Source organism: Cupressus sempervirens, chromosome 4, assembly GCF_028749045.1.
Source record: "Cupressus sempervirens isolate cs-2001-9-10 chromosome 4, ASM2874904v1, whole genome shotgun sequence".
NCBI classification, from domain to species: domain Eukaryota; kingdom Viridiplantae; phylum Streptophyta; class Pinopsida; order Cupressales; family Cupressaceae; genus Cupressus; species Cupressus sempervirens.
This window is the reverse complement of record NC_143121.1, coordinates 248,936,472-248,958,908: the sequence shown is the minus strand read 5'-3', so window position 1 is coordinate 248,958,908 and position 22,437 is coordinate 248,936,472. Positions and strand designations below refer to the sequence as shown.

The window sequence follows — 22,437 nt, the reverse complement described above, 5'->3', positions numbered from 1 at the left end:
TGAAATCCAAAAACCAATTTGTAGACCATGTAATCTCACCATTTCTCTAAAAAATAACTCCACCACATGAATAGCATTAATAGTCTTCTTGCAAGGAATGAAATGTGTCATCTTTGGTAAACCAAGAACAAAATCCATGCTAATATCCTTCTGCAATGTATCTTGTATTATTAATAGCTGATACAACCCTATATTCTACTTCATTGCTTTTTCATCTGACAGACTTTACAACTTTTTATGTAAACCTCTTGACATCTTGTTGCAACTATGGTCAGTAATAATTCTAAGCAACTAAAGTAATAGTTTTATCTCTACTAAAGTGTCTAGCCAATCCTCCACAATGTTTCTCCTTAATGAAATTCTCTGTCATAGAACTTCTCAGAATACACAACTAACTTCCTTTATACAAAATTCCATCTTGTATTATGAAATATAACCACTTTTCATTTTAAATGTATTAGGTTTTGAACAAGCTTGGAATTGTAAATATTGAAATGTATATGAATCATCCAAATATGCACAGCATATTCGCAAAACTCAGAAATGCATGTCAAAATAGAGAAGTAACAATTTATTGCCAAAACATTATATTCACGAACAAAGATGGCACCCAAATTGGCCAAATCCAAGAAAAGTAGTACAAAGGACAAATTAGGGTGAGGTTTGAATACCACCGAAACCATGAGAGCCAAGTAGGAAAGATCTACACTTCTAAAATGGCGAGATAGGTAGGGCTCCAATGGAATTCACGATACAAAGAAAACTAATTGGAATTGCATGCCTAGAACAACCTACAAACTGGCCTTATAAAGGTCTTCAAGGAAGCTTCTTGAAGGTTTACAAAAGTACAAACAAGCTATGCAAAACAAAATAAAGAGTGGGCTAGAGAGATAAATACATTGATTGTCGGCCATATAACAAAAATGATTATCTAATATTATTGGGGACGTCATAGCCCTCTTGACCCAAAAATTTCTCGCCCTTAAGAAATTGTAGACTTGGATGCTCTAGAATTTGCTCGCCTTCCCAAGTGGGGTCCTCAACCAGAAGATCCTTCCATTGTACCAAAAACTCCTTAATGGTGTGAGACCTGAGCCTCTTTTCTCGAACCTCTATAATCTCAGCTAGCTCTAAAATTAATTTCCCCTCTTCATCAATGGGTGACAATTCCTTCAACACTATGACACATTGTCTAGTTGCCTTCTTCAGAGATGACACATCAAAAACATTATGGATTCAACTCCCTTCTGGAAGCTTCAATTTGTAGGCTACTTCTCCTACCCTTCGAACCACTATGTACAGTTCGCAGAAGCATGATTATAACTCCTCCTTACTAGATGACATCAAGTAGTATTGTCTATATGGTTGAAGTCGAAGGTATACCAAATCACCAGCCTCAAAACTTCTCTCTACCCAGTGTTGGTCAACATACATCTTCTATTGGTTTTGAGCCCTTTGTAAATTTTTGTCGAGAGATGTCATGATATCTAAACTCTGTTGGAGCTAGTCTTTAGCCATCGATGCATGGTTGTCACCCAATGCCAAATCCATGAATGATGAAGGTTCATAACCATGCAATTCTTTGAAGGGTGCCATGCCTATCGACATTTGATAGGTAGTATTGTAACAATGCTCACCCAAATGTAACCAACAAACCCATGCCTTCTACTGAGCTGAAACATAATTCCTTAAATATCTCTCCAACCATTTGTTCACAATATTTGTCTATCCATCTAACTATGGATGGTAGCTCGTACTTTGTGACAACTCTTTCCCTACCAACCTAAATAACTCCATTCAAAAAGTACCAAGAAAATGGATATCTCTGTCACTATATTCCCTCGGAGACCATATAAGGGGAAAACCTCACAAAAAAATAACTCTGCAAATTGAGATGCCTAGTATTTAGTGGAGATGGCAAAGAAAAGGGCATAAAAAAAATCAACCATTACAAAAATGCAATCCTTGCCTTGCACTTTGGGTAGCCCAGTGATGAAATCCATCAAGATACTTTCCCACTTCTGTTCATGGATTGACAACTGTTGAAGAAGCCTTGCTAGTAAAGTGTGCCTGGATTTATTTTGTTGGCAAGTAGAACATTCTTGTACATAATGCAAGATATCATTCTTGAGGCCCTCCCATGCAAAGTGTTTGGATCTTCCTATAGATCTTTAGGTATTCTGGGTGTCCGGTCAAAGGTGAGTCATGCATCTCCTTCAAAATTCTCTCCTTCATTATGGACTTGGGAACCAAATAGATCGTACCATTGTAGTAGATGATGATGTCTGCCACCTTATACCTATCATCTTGCACTTGACCATCAAAATGTGTTATTGGAGTATTAAACCAATAGGTGTTCCTTCCAATCTGTTGAAATCTCAGACAAAGAACATACAATAGGCATTCTTGATAGAGCATCAACCACTACATTATTTTTTCCCTTCACGTACACAATGCCAAAGTCAAATGTTTATATTTTTCTCACCTACTTTTGTTGTAGTTCATTCAAATCTCTCTACTCCAAGAAACATCTCAAGCTATTGTGATTTGTTTGTATGACAAATTTTGCTCCAACAAGATACTGTTGAAACTTTGTAAGTGTGTGCATGATGGCGAGCATCCATAGATGAAGTATAGTCGCTTTTCTCCTGATAGCTTCCAACTCTCAAATGCAACAAGGTGACAATCCTACATCAACACTACCTCAATGCCTTCTCTTGATGCATTACATTCCAAGATGAAGGATTAATTGAAATCAGCTAGTGCCAACACTGAACATGAACTCATGACTTCCTTTAACTTGTCAAAGATATGTTATGCTTTCTCATCCCAATAGAAAGATCCTTTTTTTGTTAGGTTTATTACCAGTGAACTAAGTTGAGAGAAACCCTTCATTAACCTTCTATAATAACTACACAATCCAAGGAATCCATGCAAATTGGAAAGAGTCTTGGGCGACGGCCAATCCAAGATGGCTTGAATCTTTTTCTGGTGTACTCGAACCCCTCGATCACTGATGATGTGCCTTACAAACAATATCTCTATCATTTCAAATTCACATTTGGATCTATTATCTAATAGTGATTGTGACTCCATGATCTCGAGCACTTCATCTAAATACATCAAATGTTCCTCCCATGTCTTACTCTAAATAAGTTTGTCATCAAAAAACACTAGTAGGAACTTTCTTAGTTGTTTGATGGAGATGTGGTTCATGTATGACTAGAAAGTGGTTGGAGCATTAGTTAAACCAAATGGCATGACGAGGAACTCATAATGACTGTAGTGACAATGGAAGGCGGTCTTCTCCACATCATTCTCCCTCATGTGAATCTAATGGTAACCAGAATGAAGATCTATTTTAGAAAAGTAGACTACACTATGTAACTCATCCAACAATTTGTCAATCCTGGAAATGGGGTTCTTGGTTTTTATTATTTTCTTGTTCAATGCACGGTAGTCCATGTATATTCAAAGGGTTCCATCCTTCTTAACTAATACTACTGACGATGTAGAGGGGTTGGAACTAGGACTAATTCATCCTTTCTCTAAGATTTCTTGGATCATCTTTTCTATCTCATCCTTAAACCTAGGATGGCAGTAGGGTGTAGTGATGATGAGTTTGGCTCCTTCCTCCCAACTCAATGGTATGCTCAAAATCCCTATGTGGAGATATGCCAAGAGGGATGTTGGTGAAGACCATATTGTGCTTATCTAACATAACTCATCATCCTTTTAGTCAGTCTATTGGCCCTTCATCAATTCTGTTGAGATCAAACGATGTGTTGCCTAGACAATGTCATCATGTTGAAAAATGATTTCCATCAATTGTGTTGAGATTGCCTTCGGCCCTCTATTTGAAATTCCCCTGAGGACCACCTTCTTTCCATCCACTTCAAATGAAAACTCCATATGTTCGAAACTTTGTATACTCATCGAGAGTTTCCAGCCATTGGATGCCTAGTATGACTTCCATGTCATCCAAATCTACTTCAAAGAAGTCATTTCTCATCATATGGTTTACCATGGTAATGCTGAGTTGTGGGACTAGATGGGTACACAATAGGAGGTTTCCTCCTACTACCTTGATTTGGAATCCTGCATGCGCCTCAATAGCCAGACGTCTTCATTTCATGAGTGATGAATTAATGAAATTAAGTGTAGCTCCATTGTCAAGCATGACTATGACCTATTATCCTTGGAGAGTGCCTCGTACTTGAAAAATAGTACATCTCAAAGTGTCAACAAGAGCAATGGTGCCTCCGCGACATACCAATGCAACAATCCTCTCTACATGGTTTGTGTTAACCTCTTTGGGAGCTGGTTGACCATCTCCTTTGATTTTTGGTTCCTCATCTGCTTTGTTGTTAAAGACCACTTCAATTTAGTGGACCTTCCCCTTTACTAAGCATTGGTGCCCTAGTTTTCACGACTCCTTACAATTAAAACTGAGCTTCCTCAAATCTTGTCTCAAAGCTTCATCCATTGATTGCTTCTTTGGAGGGGGCTTGTTGTCTTTTTCTTTCAGAGCAAGAGGCAACTTGGTGTGTGAATAAATTTTGGAAGAAGTGGATGTTGCCATGCTCCATGCCTTCTTGATTGCTGTCACAAGTGTGTTGGGGTTAAAACCTTTCACCCAACTCTTCAAGGGCTTGATTAATCTATCCATGAATAAGACAACAAGTCTTCTCTTTGAAATGTTTGTCACTAGTATTGATAACCTTTGAAATTTTGTAATGTAGCTCTCCACTGATCCAAATTTCTTTAGCTGTGCTTCAGATCCTTTCCATCAAAGAAGCCAATAAGTCTCTCTGTGAAGTTGGCATATGAAGTGACTTGATCATGACCAATGGTGACCATCCCATGGTGCCACAATTCATGAACAATTCCTTCTAGGTGAAGCGTTGCAAACTTGATTGCCTTTTCTTGAGGCATGGGGTTGAGATGGATTTATGTATCAAGATTCTGAATCCATGCTCGTGTTGATGTATGCCTAGATCCATCAAAGCATGATAAGTTTATCTTGCCAATCTTTTGTATAATGTTGTCATTGTAATTTCCCAGTCTCCTCGAATATCTCATCCAAAAATCCACATAATCCTTGAAGGATAATTCTGCTCCAAATCTAACATCAAACCTTGTCAGAACTAATCTTGCTTCAAGGAAGGTAGGTTCTCATTACTCATTTTTTCCTAACCATTGAGGAAATGTTGGCATTATTAGTCAAGCGTGGGAGGGCTCTTTGTGTGGCCATTGTGTCCTCCATTTGTCTTTCCTTCTACCTAAAGTTGAAGGGTCTCACCAATTCATTTTTTCCCCCTTCACCAACTTCTCCTTGAGGAGTTTTGTCCATTCAACAAAGTTTCACTCAATTGTTTTATCTTGTTAGCTCCCTTAGAAGTTGCATCATCTCAGTGCTTGATTCATCCATCCTTCCTACTAATCAAGATCTTGGCAGCATCCAGTGTTACTAACAGGTTGGCAACATCATCAACTCTTATACCATTGTAGTGTACCATGGTTTCCGCTTGGCGTACAGTGGAAAATTGTTGTACTTGATTTTAGGCATATAGTGTGGAAAAAGACCATACAACTTGTTGCTAGGATAGGGAGGCATATGGAGGAGAGAGAGAGGTTTGAGTGAAGGTGGAGGAAGAGTTAAGTTTTACAATAGAGTGGGGAGGATTTTTTAGGGTAAGTTGTATGGTGTAAGTGGATATGTGCCAATGGAGTACGAAGGGTATGGGAGAAGTGTGCAGCGTACAACAAGTTGTAAATGGGCATGATGGAGGGAGACTAAAGTTCTATATGGAGATAAGGAAACAAGTGATGTATAGTGAAGCTTGTGGTCGTTCAGTTGGCAGGTTGTATGGGCTAAGAGCATGGAATTGTCAATGATGGAAATGCTTGAGATTATAAATATTGAAATGGATGAGTCACCCAGATATGCATAGAATATTTATAGAACTCAAAAATGTATGTTAGAATAGAGAAGTAACAATTTATTGCCAAAACACTATATTTGCAAAGAAAGATGGCTACTAGATTTGCCAAATCCAACCAAAGTAGTACAAAAAATGGAATAGGGTGAGGGTTGAATCCCACCAAAATCGTGAGAGCCAAGTAGGGAAGATCTTACACTTCCAAAATGGCAAGACAGACATAACTCCAATAGAATTCGCAATACAAAGAAAACTAATTCAAGTCCCATGCATACAACCACCTACATACTGGCCTTATAAAGGGTTTTGAGGAGCTTGTTGAAGCATTACAAACTATCAATCGGCCAATAGGCTATACAAAATAAAATAAAGAGTGGGCCTCAGAGATAAATACATCGATTGTTGGCCACATAACAAATAATATTATTTAATAATATTAGGGACATCACAAATAAATACTAACCTTTTGAGCAAGAGCTTTATCGAAAAGAGAAGCCAAAGACCCTAGGATTTGCCAATGAATAAAATTGTCAAAAAATCACTTAATGAATTAACAAGATTATCGGTGAATGGAAGATCATAAAAAGTGATTTGTGAAGATTTTGTCAGAGGACTAAATTATAAGTGGGATGAAGATGTTGAGTCATGCTATGTTGATGAAGACGAAAACATTAAAGATTACAATGTGAGAGTTTGAAGATTATAGTGAAAAGAAACACAGCCTACCACAAGAGGAGGTCCAAGATGATCTTTCGATGGAAACAATATCCAATAGAGATGAGCCATATGTGTTGAAGTTTTATTGGTTTTAGAGAATACAACCAACAAGAAGCAGCTAGAGATATGCCTTGAAAATCCTATAATTGATGAAAAGAGAGAAGAACACCAACTCTTTGTTTGAGGAAAAAGAGAACGATTTAAAGAAGAATCCATGGCATAAACATTTGACATATAAAGTAGGAAGCATCTATGAGAACTTTGAGTTCCCTTAACATGATTTTTGTTTCTAGAGGCTCGTGTGCAGGAGCAATAAAAGGTTGGACAAGCGATCATGATGGCTTCAATGAAGGAATACTAAAGTGGGTCTAAAGCTGTGGTCCTACGGAGGAGTTTTAGGGATGAAAAAATGCTACTAGATTAATTAGAGTTTTGATTGGTATATGAAAATCTCTACTTTCTAGGTCATAATTTTAAGCATATGCATTTGGGACAGGGCTAAAAATTTCCCATAGTTACGAAAGTTTTTTGTCACTTGTCAGTTATGTAAATTTTTTATAAAATTCATGATACCATCAGGATCGTAAGTTTTGAAATCTAAACTTCTAAACTCAACTGCACTAACAAATTCATAAGACCAACTGCCTAGCTTTTTTTAGGAGGCCCTCTTTGTGGGACTGCAGCCTACTTGCTGAAAAAGTGAACTGACATTTTGGTAGAAGACAATTTTTAGTCTAAACATCCTTTGCATCCAGCAGCTAATGTGGAGTTTCTGCAAACAAATGTTGTTATTTAACCGAACATCCTTGCTCTCTCAGATCTATCCATAACCCCTCTCACAATCACCACGACATGTGGACAAACTCTTGTCAATAACCACTGTTTCATAGTAAAATTTGGCATACAATGAGTTCTTCTTGTTGAATATAGTGTTTTCATTGATGTTAAGAAGATTGTTGATGTCAAGGGGATTTGATTCATGTCAGAGTATTTAAGGTTATCATTATGTACTGGTATTAGTGGTTAAAAGGCATGAAATTGTACTTCTGCTTGAGGTCGTACAGGAAACAACGGAGAAGAAATCCTAGACTGTTTCGACAAACGCATATTGTTGCAATAATACATAGACGTCTATCCAGCATTCTGGATGCCCCTTATTCAGATTTTTCAAGGTTAAATGGGCATTTAATTAAAAGTTGAATTAGACTTGAATCACACAGTATGAAAGGTGGGTGGGAATGTTGAGAATGTTAGCATGTTTCATATACTAGTGAGGATGGATGTTGGTGGTTGTAATCTGAATAAGCAAATGAGAATTGAATTGAAATTCTTATATATATCAAAGACACTGATATATAACATTTCAATGTTTTCAATAGATATATGGTGGCATGGGATGCAAGTTGTAAGCTAAGTTCTCTTGTTTCCTTATATAATTTTTAAATTTTAAATTTTTCTTTTCTAGGGAGCAGTACTATAAACTTTATCTGTACCAATTAAATGCATTAAGTCAGAAAAGTCATGCACATAAATACTTAGTCTTGTGGAATCAAGATTGATACCATCAGCCCCCATTTAACTAATAAATCAGCAGCATTACCTTCTCTGTAAGCATGTGACAAGAAGCAATCAAGTACTATGTACTTATGTAGATCGGACAAAGTCAAGAATTCAAGTGTTTGAACTATATAACAGCAATTGATGAGGTCCATGTTTTATGGATTCAATTATCAATGATATAAATTGAAGACTTTTGAATGTTAATTGTCTCATTTGATAAATAATTAAAGGTTATGAACTAGTGCGCTATTTTTGTTTTTATTAAACGGTTAATGATTTGTGATGGCATCTGTGGATGATGCAACCTTAAAAAACAGTTTTAAACGATATTTTAGTTATTTTTATTTTTATGCAAATAAAGTATGTTTAAATGTATACATTTAGTGTAGTTTTTATTTTTTCGTCGCTGTGATAACACGATATTGTTTGAGACAAAATTACAGAGTATTGTTTTCTTTGTATTTCTATTTCTATTGTGTTTTTCTTTATGATGGAGCTGATCGTGTAGTTGTTAGATATGGGATTTCATTTTTTGTGGCCTGAAAGTGTTTGTGTGGAGTTTCTAAGGTTTGTTGATCTGAGACTATATAATATATAATATATATGCATCCAATTGTACTGTTGATGATTGTGATACAACATTCTACTGCAATAAAGTATTTTGGCATTCGTTTGGAAGGTAAGTAAGGCTATACACGAATAAAAGTATTCCATAGTTTCAGAGAAAATGCTCTAGCATTCAGAAAGTTAGAGATGACATAGTGTTCACATTGCTAGTTCACTGACTGTGCAGAAGGTTTTGTTGGATCCGCCTAATGAGGTAACATGTGCCAGCTGGAAGAAGCATTTGAGGGTAGTTTGGGACCAGTTGAGTTCAATATAGAAGATATAAAGTGTTTTCTTACTCTCTATGTAATGCTTTGGTGTTAGGGTGAGATGACTATTACACATTTGAATTAAGAATTTTATCCTTGGCCAACTTGCCGATTTGTATTCAATAAAAAGAAATATAGATATTGAGAGGTGGAAGATGTGGTAATGGTTTTGATATTACTTTAAATATTGAGATTGAATTTAGCATGTACTGATTGACCCCCTCCCCATTCTCCTCTCTCACTATATATGTGTGCTTGACACTGCTTTGCCAACAGTCAATATGTCCTCTGTTTCTTTTATTTCTGAAGGGGTGACTGAGTTCTATGAAATGAAGTTATTGGTTGTAGAACTGTCTTTGTTTGGTTTGGAGAATCCATGTTTTGAGAGCTTGTGAACTCTTCTTCTTCTGGATATTGTGTAGAATCCACTCTCTCAGACCTTTCCTTGTAACATTTTGGAATGACGGAAATTTTGTGGAGTTTGACTATCAAATTATGGATCTCACTTTCCCATCATGTTGTTATTTGTGTTTCTCCATGGACAGGAAACCCTTAATATGGATTACTTCATGAATCCACAAGAGGGAAAAATTCAGATTGTTGGATGAGTTAGAGCTTGAAAAACAGCAACTCACAGAGGTGTTCTTTTACAAATAATCTGCTGAGTAAATTACTAAATAGTATGAGATGCGGAGTTTATAAGAATTACACGCAGTTTTAAATCATCTTACAACCAGTCTTAACATTTTTTCCAATCTACTCAATCTCAGTATTACCTGCTAGTTGGATTTGGTGATTGTTAACTTATTGCTTGAATTTTAATCTCTACAATTTCTTCGTACTGGCAAAAGTTTAGATGATGCATGTAGAGCTTCATTTGAAATCAGAGAAGAGTTTAATAGCGAATTTTTACTTGTTACCTCATCAAGATGTTGGTGTTATTGTAGCTTGGCTATTCGTCACCAACACAAAGAGAGATTATGAGCAGTCTTGGCCTAAGCCTTTCTGATGTAAGTTCTTAAGGGCCTATGGAAGAAGTATCAGTTCGATTTCTGATCTTAGTTTTACGTGCAAAACAACATCGCAATCGGGATGAACAGATACATGCAAAAGGTGATTTCTTTTTTACAGTTTTCGATATTTGGATCGCTTTCAAATGTTGGTGATTTCTTTTTTACAGTTTTACAGTCAGTGGAAAAATAGCAATGGAAAGGAGTAAGCTTGGAATGCACAAATTCTCTCTCTCCCCACAAATTCTGATCGTTTCTTCAAATTTTTGAAAACAGGCATTAATGGTGGCTGCACTACCCAATATTATTGGATGGGTTGCTATCACTTTGGCACAGGCAATTTCTTTGCCCATCAAAGATTATCAGAAGTTCTGTGAATAAACTAAGGATTCTCAGAAGTAATTGCTATCCTTTGGTGTTGATTTTTAAATAAGCAATTCACTCATCTTTGACACATCTGTTTTTGGTTGCAGAATGCTTCATTACTCTATTTGGGAAGATTGTTGACAGGGTTTGGAGTGGGAGTTATCTCATCCACAGTAAGACAGACTATTTTTAGTCAAGCTTGTCAGTAAGATCTCGTTTTGATCTGTGGATTCTACAGGCATAATGCCCTGTGCTCTATTGATTCTTGGGCTTTTTTTCATCCCAGAATCTCCTAGATGGCTTGTGAGTTTTAACATTATTTATTCATTTCTGGTAATTAATTTTTTTTTCAGCATTTCGTAACATAAAAGAACAATTGCTGAAGATTCATCATTTCAAATATGCCTGTTACTGTGCAGGCAAAGATTAAAAGTCCATTGTATGAAGAATCATTGCAAACCCTTCGTGGCTCTGATGCTGATATATCTTCTGAAGCAGCTGAAATTAAGGTGACAATTTATTTTTTCAATGAATAACGCTGTCTGAAATTTTCCTCTGTTCAATCAAGGGAATTACTATTTTACTCAACCTAAAACTTTTTGACGATTTAGAGTGTTGTAGAGACTAGCAATCAACAAACCAGTGTCAGATTGGCTGAACTACATAAACGAAGATATGCACTCCCTCTAACTGTAAGCCTTCTCGTCCTCACATCTGGAAGGGACATCAGAAAGAATATACATTATATCATTTTTGCTTTAATGGTGAGCATTTATGATCTTAAATTCACACTAATTTTTCTTTTGTCAGATTGGCATTAGGATGCTTTTATTGCAGCAGTTGGGAGGAATCAATGGCATTATGTTTTACAGCAGCTCTATTTTCAAGTCTGCTGGTGAGCATTATATATATAGAGAGAGAGAGAGATTCCAGGGAAAATATCAGTCGTTCCAGTTTTTACAGAGTAAGGGTTCTTCCATGGTTCTTCTAATCTAACTAATGCATTATGCCAGAGACTAATAAAGTAGATAGAAAATTTTAGCCTATGTGGCTGAATTCTTTAAATATAGTTAACTAATTCCACTTTTTATGGTATCATGAAAGGAATTTCATCGAGCAATGCTGCATCCGTTCGGGCTTACGTGTGTTCAGGTTTTTTCTTAGTCCGGACTGAAAAGAACTAATTGTCATGCTCGATCCAAGTTAATTTAGTGATAATAAACTTTATTAATATAAATAATCTTCTGATACCATTGAATAGATAATCATGACTGCATTTACTGCATGGCTATTGGACAAAGCTGGAAGAAGGATCCTTCTAATGGTAAGTTTGAGGCCTATTATAAGACTTCGCTACCATAGGTTGGCCAAGTTGCGTTGTGATCACTAAAAACTGGTAAAAAATCATCGAAAGGAATTAATCTAGATTTGTTTTGAAATGGACAGGTCTCCTCTGGAGGAATGGCTATATGCCTTCTTCTTGTTCGTCTTGCCTTTTATTTGAAGGTAATCTTTCATTTATATTTATATTTTGAGATTTTTGACTCGTTCATTTGGAATATACTCTTGTCATTCTAAATAGTTGAGTCTTGACTAAATGGTTGAGGTTTTGCAAATGGGGTTGCAAGTTTTGGGTTTAACCATGGAGGAAACTCCATAGTTAAGCATGCTCAGGCTGGAGTAGTATTCGGATGGGTGACCTCCCAAAAAGTCCCGGTGCTTCACCCCTATGAGCATCACCTAGATCCAATGAGTGCTAAGTGTTCCATTTATTCTCATGAGAGATGGATTCATGTTGAATCACTACTCATGAAACATGAGTCAATGAGTTTGACTCAACAATCACATAGTTAAATCCTGATAGCAATATCACAATTCGACTTGCTATGGAAATTATTTCCTACTTATCAATTGATGAGCTTAAGGGGCTTTCTAATGAATGGTTCATAAGGCACAACACTTGGTGAAGGTTTTGCAAATGGGGTTGCAAGATTTGGGTTTAACCATGGAGGAAACTCTGAAGTTAAGCGCACTCAGGTTGGAGTAGTACTGGGATGGGTGACCTCCCGGGAAGTCCCGATGCTTCACCCCTGTGAGCATCACCTAGATCCAATGAGTGCTAAGTGTTCAATTTATTCTCATGAGAGATGGATTCATGTTGAATCACTACTCATGAAACATAGTTAAATCTTGATAGCAATATCACAATTTAACTTGCTGTGGAAATTATCTCCTACTTATTAATAAAAATATAGTTTCATTTGACTATCTTAAAGATATGTACATTTTTTTAAAACTCTCGAGTCATTCATTTGGAATGTACTCTTGCTATCTTATATGGTTACCTAATAGAAATACAATTTACTTGGACTAGATTATCTGATATTAAATATCAGCATACATCAATAATTATCACTCAATTCATAATTTTATTTTACATTTTTACAAAGCTAATTTGGATGGTTAATTTGCAGAACCAATTCTCCGGAGACCAAACATTCTTCAGTGATTTGGCATTAACTAGCCTACTAGCATGTTTGGAGTTGAACTTGGAAGGCATTTCATCTTGAAAATCAAAATTTTGTTTCACATTTTCTTCAAAATGTTTCAATGTAGGTCTACATTGTCTCATGCTCCATTGGTATTGGACCCATTCCATGGATTATTATATCTGAGGTACTGTGCCTTAAGCATGTGTCCTAAGGATTATCATTTAACCCTTGAGCAAAATCTTGTGCAATGGATCAATCGAATCATTAAAATACAATACAATGATTATATTTGCCAAATATCTTCTTTAAAATCTTCTTAGCACAAGTGAACAAATGTATTAAATGTTTTTTTTGGTTCTTGATATTTCAGATTCTCCCAGTGAATGTCAAGGGGCTCGGTGGCAGTGTAGCAACTTTGACAATCAATATGCTTTTAGAGTGGAGCCCTGCAGGTATAGTACTATAATGTCATTTCATTATAGAAAACAAATAACAAACAATGTTTAAATCTTCTTCTTCCTAAATCATTGGAGCTCTCCAGGTATGATACTTTAATGTCATCTCGCTATTCAAAACAAATAACAAACAATATTTAAATTTTCTTATTCCTGAATCATTAAGACTTGTATATGAAAATATTGATGCAGGAACATTTCTACTGTATGCTTTTATTAGTGCTTTGACACTGCTCTTTGTTGTGTTGCGTGTACCTGAGACCAAGGGTAGAACATTAGAGGAAATTGAAGCTTCATTCAGATAAGGTCTAGATAGTATTATATACCTCTGCATTCACGATCATTTACAAGCCAGGAGTTACTTCATGAAGACAAGATCTCTTGAGGGTAGAAGATAAAGTATTAATTTAGAAGTTAATTTTTGCTCACCAGTATCCCCTATGCATTTTATAATTAAGATTGTAGATTACAGAAGTAGAGAAATCTGGCATGCACTACTACTCAATCATATTGAGTTATGATAATATTTCCCCCCTCAAGTCAGTTGTAAAATAAGAAATTTCCCATTTCTGTGGAAGCAGGACTAGTTTTATATATTCATCGTGTCATGCCATCTTGCCAACAGTCTTAAGATTAATTTTTTTAAAAATTTAATTTGTCAAATTATTAAGAGGTAAAACAAAGAACTTTTAAAATTGATTGGCGTGAAAGAATTCAACTTCTTTGTAGTCCCAAGTCATCCTTAAATCATCATTTTTGCATACCAATGTTACTACTACAATTAATGTCAATTCCCTATGCATGTCTGCATCTTTAAGAAGCAAGGTTTTCATGCAAGGAATAATCTTTAAGATGACACTTCCATAAGGTCATATTGTTTCAGTTATAATTTATAATCTTTATATCAGCTTGGACAATAAGAATGGATTAAGGCCCTGAAATCTCATACCCTTCAATTTTTATTGAAGACAAAATATGGTGTATACAAAATATTTGTACAATGTACAATGAGTTGACAGGAGATTTGATTTTCATCTATAAAATATTATATAGATTTTTAAAAAGATCTAAAATGAATATTAATAATGTAAACATAGATCTTTTTCAAAGTTTAATAATACAAAGTAAAAAAGTTGGAGATTAGCAAACATAGAAATGAACCTTAGAATATTTTAGAAAATATGAATATTGATTTAGAAACATATTCAATAAGTTTGCTATTTTTACAAATATTACTAATTTATGTATCTTTTATTTACATTTCATAGCAACAAACAACTGTATCTAAATTTTATTGTAGTTATAATTTATTTATTTATTGAATCACATATTTATAGTATTTAGTAATAAAATATGTATACATATATTTTTCTTTAAAATGACCTTCAAAAGTTAAACATGTGCTATCTATTCTCCTTTCATTAATGTTTTTGAACAAGATAACTATTATTTTAAAATAATTACTCAATCTTAGAAATACATGATATATTGTTTATTATTTTTATTTTAATATGTAACTTATTATTATTTTAATAAGTAACTAGGATGGGCTGGTACTTCACCTATGTGAGCATCACCTAGATCCAATGAGTCCTAAGTGTTCATTTATTGTCATGAGAGATGGATTCGTGTGAATCAGATTCAATGAGTTTAACTCAAAAGTTGCATAGTTAAATCCTAATAGAAATATCATAATTTGACTTGTGGAAAAATGTCTCCTACTTATCAATTGATGAGCTTAAGGGACTTTCTAATGAATGGTTCATAAGGCACAACACTTGGTGAAGGTTTTGCAAACAGGGTTGCAAGCCGAGTGGGTTTAACCATGGAGTAAAATATGTTGTTAAGTGCGCTCAAGATAGAGTAGTACTGAGATGAGTGAGCTCCCAGGAAGTCTTGATGCTCACCTCTATGAGCATCACCTAAATCTAATGAGTTCTATGTGTTCCATTTATTGTCATGAGAGATGGATTTGTGTGAATCACTACTCATGAGACACGAGTCAATGAGTTTGACTAAAAAACTACATAGTTAAATCCTAATAGAAATATCATATTTTGACTTGCTATGAAAAAATGTCTCCTATTTATCAATTCATGAGATTAAGGGGCTTTTTAATGAATGGTCCATAAGGCACAACACTTGGTGAAGGTCTTGCAAATGGGTTGCAAGTAGAGTGGGTTTAACCATTAAGGAAACTTCATAGTTAAGCACGCTTATGCTAGAGTAGTACTAGGATGGGGTGGGCTCCTGGGAAGTCTCGATGCTTCACCTAGATCCAATGAGCACTAAGTGTTCCATTTATCATCATGAGAGATGGATTCATGTGAGTCACTACTCATGAAACATGAGTCAATGTGTTTGACTCAAAAGCTACACATTTAAATCCTGATAGAAATATCCTAATTTGACTTCTTGTGGAAAAATGTCTCCTATTTATCAATTGATGAGCTTAAGGGACTTCCTAATGAATGGATCATAAGGAACAATACTTGGTGAAGATTTCACAAATGAGGTTGTAAGCAGAGTGGATTTAACCAAGGAGGAAACTCCGTAGTTAAGTGCACTCAAGCTAGAGTAGTATTGGGATGGGTGACCTCATGAGAAGTCTTGTTGCTTCACCTCTATGAGAATCACTTAGATCCAATGAGTGCTAAGTGTTCCATTTATCATCATGAGAGATGGATTAATTTGAATGACTACTCATGAAACATGAGTCAATGAGTTTGACTTAAAAGCTACATAGTTAAATCTTGATAGAAATGTTAGAATTTGACTTACTGTAAAAAAATATCTCATACTTATCAATTGATGAGCTTAAGGGGCTTTCTAATGAATGATTCATAATGCACAACACTTGGTGAAGGTTTTGCAAATGGGGTTGCAAGAAGAGTGGGTTTGACCATGGAGGAAATTTCGTACTTAAGGGTGTTCAAGCTAGAGTAGTACTAGGATGGGTGACCTCCCAGGAAGTCTCAGTGCTTCACCTCTCTGAGCATCATCTAGATTCAATGAGTGCTAAGTGTTCCATTTATCATCATGAGAGATGGATTTGTGTGAATCACTACTCATGAAACATGAGTCAATGATTTTGACTCAAAAACTACATAGTTAAATCTTAATAGAAATATCATAATTTGACATGTGGAAAAATGTCTCCTGCTTATGAACTAAATCAATGCTATGAAATTAGAATTTAAAGTAATCTATCTTTTACCAGGATTTTTTTTATGTTGTATTCAAATGTTTTGTGGGTTTATCTATAGAAATATGCATTTTAAACTATAAATACATTAGATTAGAAATAAGTTTGCATCCAATGTTATACATTGATTCTCAAATAGGTGGATTGTCTAGTTTGGAATTTCTAAATGTAAGGGAGGTGTATCTATAGAATAAAACTCTAAATGGGAAAAGGTTGAGCTATACTTTGAGCTTTGGGATTCAGATACAGATCATCACGTTGAATGATTTACTCCCATTATTTTAGAAATGATAACATGTTACTATTTTAGAAAAATGAACCAAAAATTATAACTATAATAAAATAGCCTCCAAATATGTAATAAAGCTTCACTTTGTGAGTGATCTTCGATTACATGTCACAAAGGACATAAACTAAAGACTACATCTTAGACAATTATAATGAATGTGAGTTGCTAAATGACATATTAATTATCTATGATTTTGTTCAAAAGACATTTTTTCTACAAAGATTCATGTGCAGTTTGAGCTAGCTTACTTTTGTATGTTACTCGTATGTATATCATTCTTAGTTGAATATTATTTTCACTTTTAATAAATAAAATTTCAATTTCCTTATTATACATTGCATTTTCAGATAAGATAATGCATGTCATTTACATCAAATTAAATTAAAGAGTCATCTATTTGCATGTATAAAAAATTAAAATCATAATTTTGATATTTCATAAAATAAAGTAATTCAATGTGCATAATTTATATGAATTGAGTGTAATATTCATATTTAGAAAGTGAAAAAAATTATAATGTAAGAATAAAGTAATCACAAGATATAAAATATAACTATCATCAATTTTCAAAGCTTTTACAATAGTTTATATTAATCAATGCAACCTTTTCAACTTTATTCTTGAATTTCCCTTTTCTCGAATTTAATAGAAACTCTTATTGCTAAAAAAAAACATGTATTGAATTGTCCTTCTTTAAAGACCTTTATTTTTGAGAAAATCTTTTATTCTGAAATCTTTAGGAAATATTGCAAAATTTAAACAAACCAAAAAAAATTAAGATAATTAAAATCTTATAAAAGAGACATAATTTTTTATACTCACGCTCACGTTGCTTCTAGTCATGCTACATTTCAAAACACTGATGTTCCCACCCATCGTCCTATTGCATTTGGGGGTGTTGCTCGTGAGAAATTCTTTGCACATGTTATTGTGTCTCTTGGTGGGTCTTCTAGGCTATCTCAAATGGCCCTCTTTGGGTCCCGGGTTGCTCAAGGAGGTCTGTGATTTCTTATGCACATGTGGTTGCTTTTGAGGTAGGTCTCAGTGGTCCTACCTCTATTGGGAGAGGAGGACCCCATCCATCAACTGTGCCTTTATCTGTAAGTAGCCCCATTGTGGTTAATCTTGATTTAGAAACTCTTGATGAGATTTCCAAAAATGTAGAGAATTACTCTTCTACTGCTGCTATTTTTTCATTTTAGGGGTTTATGGCCCTCTCCTTTGGATTTACATGCTTGAATTTCCAAATAGTGAGAACCAATCATAACTGATATAGTTCAGATCTACCCTGTGGCAAGGGGTTTTTTCATTATAAAATTTGCTAATGTTGTAGATAGGAAAACCTTTGTGTAATAATTGTTTCTCTTAGCAGGAGAGGTTTCCCTTGATAGCTAAACCTTAGTATCAAGGATTTAATTTGGCTATTAAATCCTTTAATAAGATATCTTTATGGGTAATATTGTTGAATCTTCCCCTTCACCTTTGGCTAGATTCAATCTTGGAGTCCATGAGGGTGGTCATTGGGGATTTCCAGATGGTTGATATAGATTCTTCTGATGTGTTTAAAAAAATGTATGCTCGCATTCTTGTGGAGGTTGATATTTCTAAGGGTCTCCTTGAACAGATTACTTTGGCTTCTCCAAATGGTTCTTGGACATAGAATCTTGATTATCATGAGGGTATTCCTTTCAAATGTAGGAAATGTCACAAGACTAGCCATCTCGTTGTGCGGTGTTCCTCTGATAAGGTTAGATCAAAGACATCACCTTCTTGGTGGTTGGTGGTTTCAAACCATCATTATAGGATTTGAAAAGTTTCCAAAGAAGGGGATGGGGTGGATTGATTAGCTTAGAATGATATTTATTTAGCATATGATACTGTTGTTGTCTTTGATGATAGAGATGTTGTCTTTAAGGAAGATTTGATTCAGAATGTTACTTGGTTGTCCCTTGTTTAGTTATTGGCTCTATCCAAAACATTGATGATGGAGCTAGTTTAGTTGTCCTACCTCTTGTTGTTGTGGGTATGGATGCCCATGTTTCTTTTGTGAGGGCTTTGAGGGTTAGCAATGGTGCTACCCCTTTCCCTCCTATGGATACTTTTGCAGTCTACCTTGATTTTTTAGGTTTATCTCTAGATTGGTAGATGGCTACTGGAAAGATGGAGGATGGATGGACATCAACTAAATGAAAAAAAAAAGTCAAATCCTCTAAACCTCATTTGATATGTCTTTACGTTGTCAAAAGACTGGACCAAAATGTAAATATTGATGGTTTCTTTTTTCTTTTCTTTTTTTTTTCTTGTTCTAGGCTAGTTTTTAGCCCTTTTATTGGTAATTACAATGTGTCCCTATATTTTGTTGGGTGGTTTTCCATAGTTGTGTTAAGATCTTTCATTTCTATATCTTTCCTTTCTCTTTGTACAAGGGTTTGGGTCCTTTCAAAACCTATTTTTACTTAATCAAAACAATGAAAAATGTCAACTAACAAAATTGAAAAAACTAGAATAAAAATTTTGAAAATTATTTGAAATTATTTTGTGTTGGAGGAAACAAGAATGAAAAGATTAACTTTGCAAAACTTAGGAAGAAGTTTGACATTGTTCCAATTGATACCATATAATCCATCTTATTGTAAATTGTAAAATACAGATGCATGCACTGTAATGCCCAACTAGGGAACCCAAAAGAAATTGACGTAAAGTTTCACTAAGTTTGCCAAATAATTGTTTTTTTTAAAAAGATAACAACAACAATAAATAATATAATGGGAGCAATAAATCACATACATATAAATAATCCATAAACAAATTACATCTCTTAAGGCTTTCATGACATTGAATCACATACATAAGTTTAACTAATACTAAATCCAAAACACAAAAAATCCACATCATAGGATAACCATAAGTATGAATGCAATTAAATAATATACAAATTACATAGGATGCCACTTGGCATAACCAGAATGCATAATCATCCACTATACAAGTCACAAGGTATGAAAAGCTCAAAGAATATACATTATGAATAAAATACATCATCTCATAAGATCTATAATAATCAAATACAATACAACACAATATAACCATATATTAGAAAACCATATATTAGAAACATAAGATTAGAATGAAAAGAATCAAGTGCACAAGTACATCTAGCTCTCAAATCTCAATGGTATAAGAAATGCTACCACCTGACCTCATGGAACTTAAATGGCCCACTCCCATCATGATAAGGAGATAATCTCAAGTCCCAAATGGATATCAATTCCAAAAGTCATAACCAACATCTAGGTCAAGGAAAACCTGATAGCAATCTATTTCAAAGAGTACAAAGACACAAATAATATCTAAATCCAAAGGTAACATAGACATGTAGGAAATCTACTATGTAATTGAGAAAGTGTCACCGCATGAGCCAACTCTAAGGTTACCCTAGTAGCCTCTCTTAACTCCACCCCCCTAGTGTCTCTGTGCAGCATCAATATCCTTTCATATAGACAAGGCATACTAATAAAGCAAGGTCACAACAAAGCATCCTCTCTACTAACATCCTAGCCTGTACTAGCACTCGAGGCATAGACAAGGAACAAACACTGACTCTTATTAATTCATTTTAAACCCATTTATTGAAATGTTACCACTTATTAAAACAACTTACAATGGGTTACCCAGGAAGCCTTTTTAGGGCTTTGGCCTCCATTGCAAGCCACTTTCCAACATACACATAGATTACCAACCCTAGGCTCATGAAAAGTACAACTCATAAAATCACAATTTTCATCTTAGTCCTATACAAGTAGTTGGAAAGCACCTAAAAATAAATCACAGTATTCACTTCAGTCCTTTGCAAGCAACTGGAAAACACCTATAGATAAATCACAATATTCACCTTAGTCCTATGCAAGCAACTAGAAAGCACTAAAAGATAACTGATAAAAAACTCAAAGGTTACAATAGGAAAAAATCATATCATTTACCTCAATTCTATACAAGAAATTGGAAAGCATTGACAAGCAACTGATCAAAAACTCATCATATAAATACGTGAATACATCACAATGGTTGTGTATAAAAGATCGTAACCAAAATATAACTATAACATCATCATAGAATAAAAACCCCTAAGCCTTTGGTAAACATCTTGACTAGTCAATGTACTAAATCAAACTTGGACCCCAAAATGAAATACAACATACATCTCATCAAGGATTTAAACAAGTGTTTTCATAGTTTTATTTGGTTTTAAAATAAAAAAGGTTTGATTAACAAACAAGGTTCTAGTTTTTCCATTTCCAAAGTTTCATAATTACTAGGGTTTTCAAATTTTCAAAAGAAATAAAATTCCCCTAGTATTAGAAATTATTTCCATATAAAACTAAATTATTAAGAAAAATTCGAGTTCATTAAAAACATTCCATTTTCCAAGTTGAATTACAAATTATCAAATTACTTTATAAATATATTTTAAATAATAATATAATTAATACATTCCTCAAATAACTATTATTAAAATTTTGACAATAAATATTAAAGTATTACTTATTAATAAAATAATTATTAAATCTATTAATAAAATAACATTAATTATTAGGAATAATAACATTTATAGCAATAAATATTTAATATATTAAAAATATGTATATAAACTTATATATATTAAAATATTAATTAAAAAGAAAAAACTATAAGAAAAATTTACCACTCCCTTCACATAGGCTGCAACATGTAGCTGTGAACTACTTGGGCAGTTGCAATCTACCTTAGGCAGCTGCGATTTGCTGTAGCAGTTGTAGTCTGCCGGTAGAAAGGAGGGAGGGGGAGGTGGGGGTAGTGACCCACCTCCCATTTTTTAAATATATATAAACTAGCTTCAAAGACCCCTCCCCATATAAACAATTATATATATATTTTTTAAATATATATAAACCAACTTCAAAGACCCCTCCCCGTATAAACAATTCTATATATATATATATATATATATATATATATATATATATATATATATATATATATATATATATATATATATATATATATGATAATTTCCTAATATAGATCTGATATAGAAACCCAAATTAAATAGTCAAAAAATAACAAATGAATTTGGTTTTCTAAACCCCCTTCCCAATTCAATATTTTCTATGCAATCCAATTTTCAATAAGAATTTTTGTTTATTTTATTTTTCTCATAGATAATCCAATAATTTAAAATAACTCTTCTCAAAACAAGGGTTTCAACCCAAAAAAATTCAAAATACATATCCATACAAACACAAAAAAGACTGATAAATTTTGAAGGAAAATTATTGTGCTAAATTCAACAAGATCCTACCTCAATCTTATTGTAAAAAAAAATGTATTGAACTGTCCTTATTCAAAGACCTTTATTGTTGAAAAAATATTTTATTCATAAATCTTTAAGAAATATTGCAAAATTTAAACAAACCAAAAATAATTAAGATAATTAAAATTTCATAAAAGAAACAAAAAAATTAATAAATTTATCTTAACAATGAAAAA

At 34.0% G+C, this 22,437-nt stretch overlaps 1 protein-coding gene and 1 long non-coding RNA gene across 2 annotated transcripts; both read left to right on the top strand.

Annotated features, from left to right (window-relative positions):
- The first annotated feature begins 10,701 nt into the window (after positions 1 to 10,701).
- Positions 10,702 to 13,040, top strand: LOC149560935 (sugar transporter ERD6-like 6). Its single transcript, XM_089827708.1, has 8 exons — positions 10,702 to 10,773; positions 10,890 to 10,979; positions 11,082 to 11,162; positions 11,281 to 11,451; positions 11,575 to 11,622; positions 11,732 to 11,794; positions 11,917 to 11,976; positions 12,945 to 13,040. Exons 1-8 carry the CDS (start codon positions 10,714 to 10,716, stop codon positions 13,038 to 13,040), a joined length of 669 nt encoding a protein of 222 aa, XP_089683834.1. The 5' UTR covers positions 10,702 to 10,713.
- A 338-nt stretch (positions 13,041 to 13,378) lies between these two features.
- Positions 13,379 to 14,009, top strand: LOC149560934 (uncharacterized). The gene is made up of 2 exons (XR_016363390.1): positions 13,379 to 13,414; positions 13,610 to 14,009. It is a non-coding gene; the product is annotated as an uncharacterized LOC149560934 (long non-coding RNA).
- Positions 14,010 to 22,437: the final 8,428 nt, after the last annotated feature.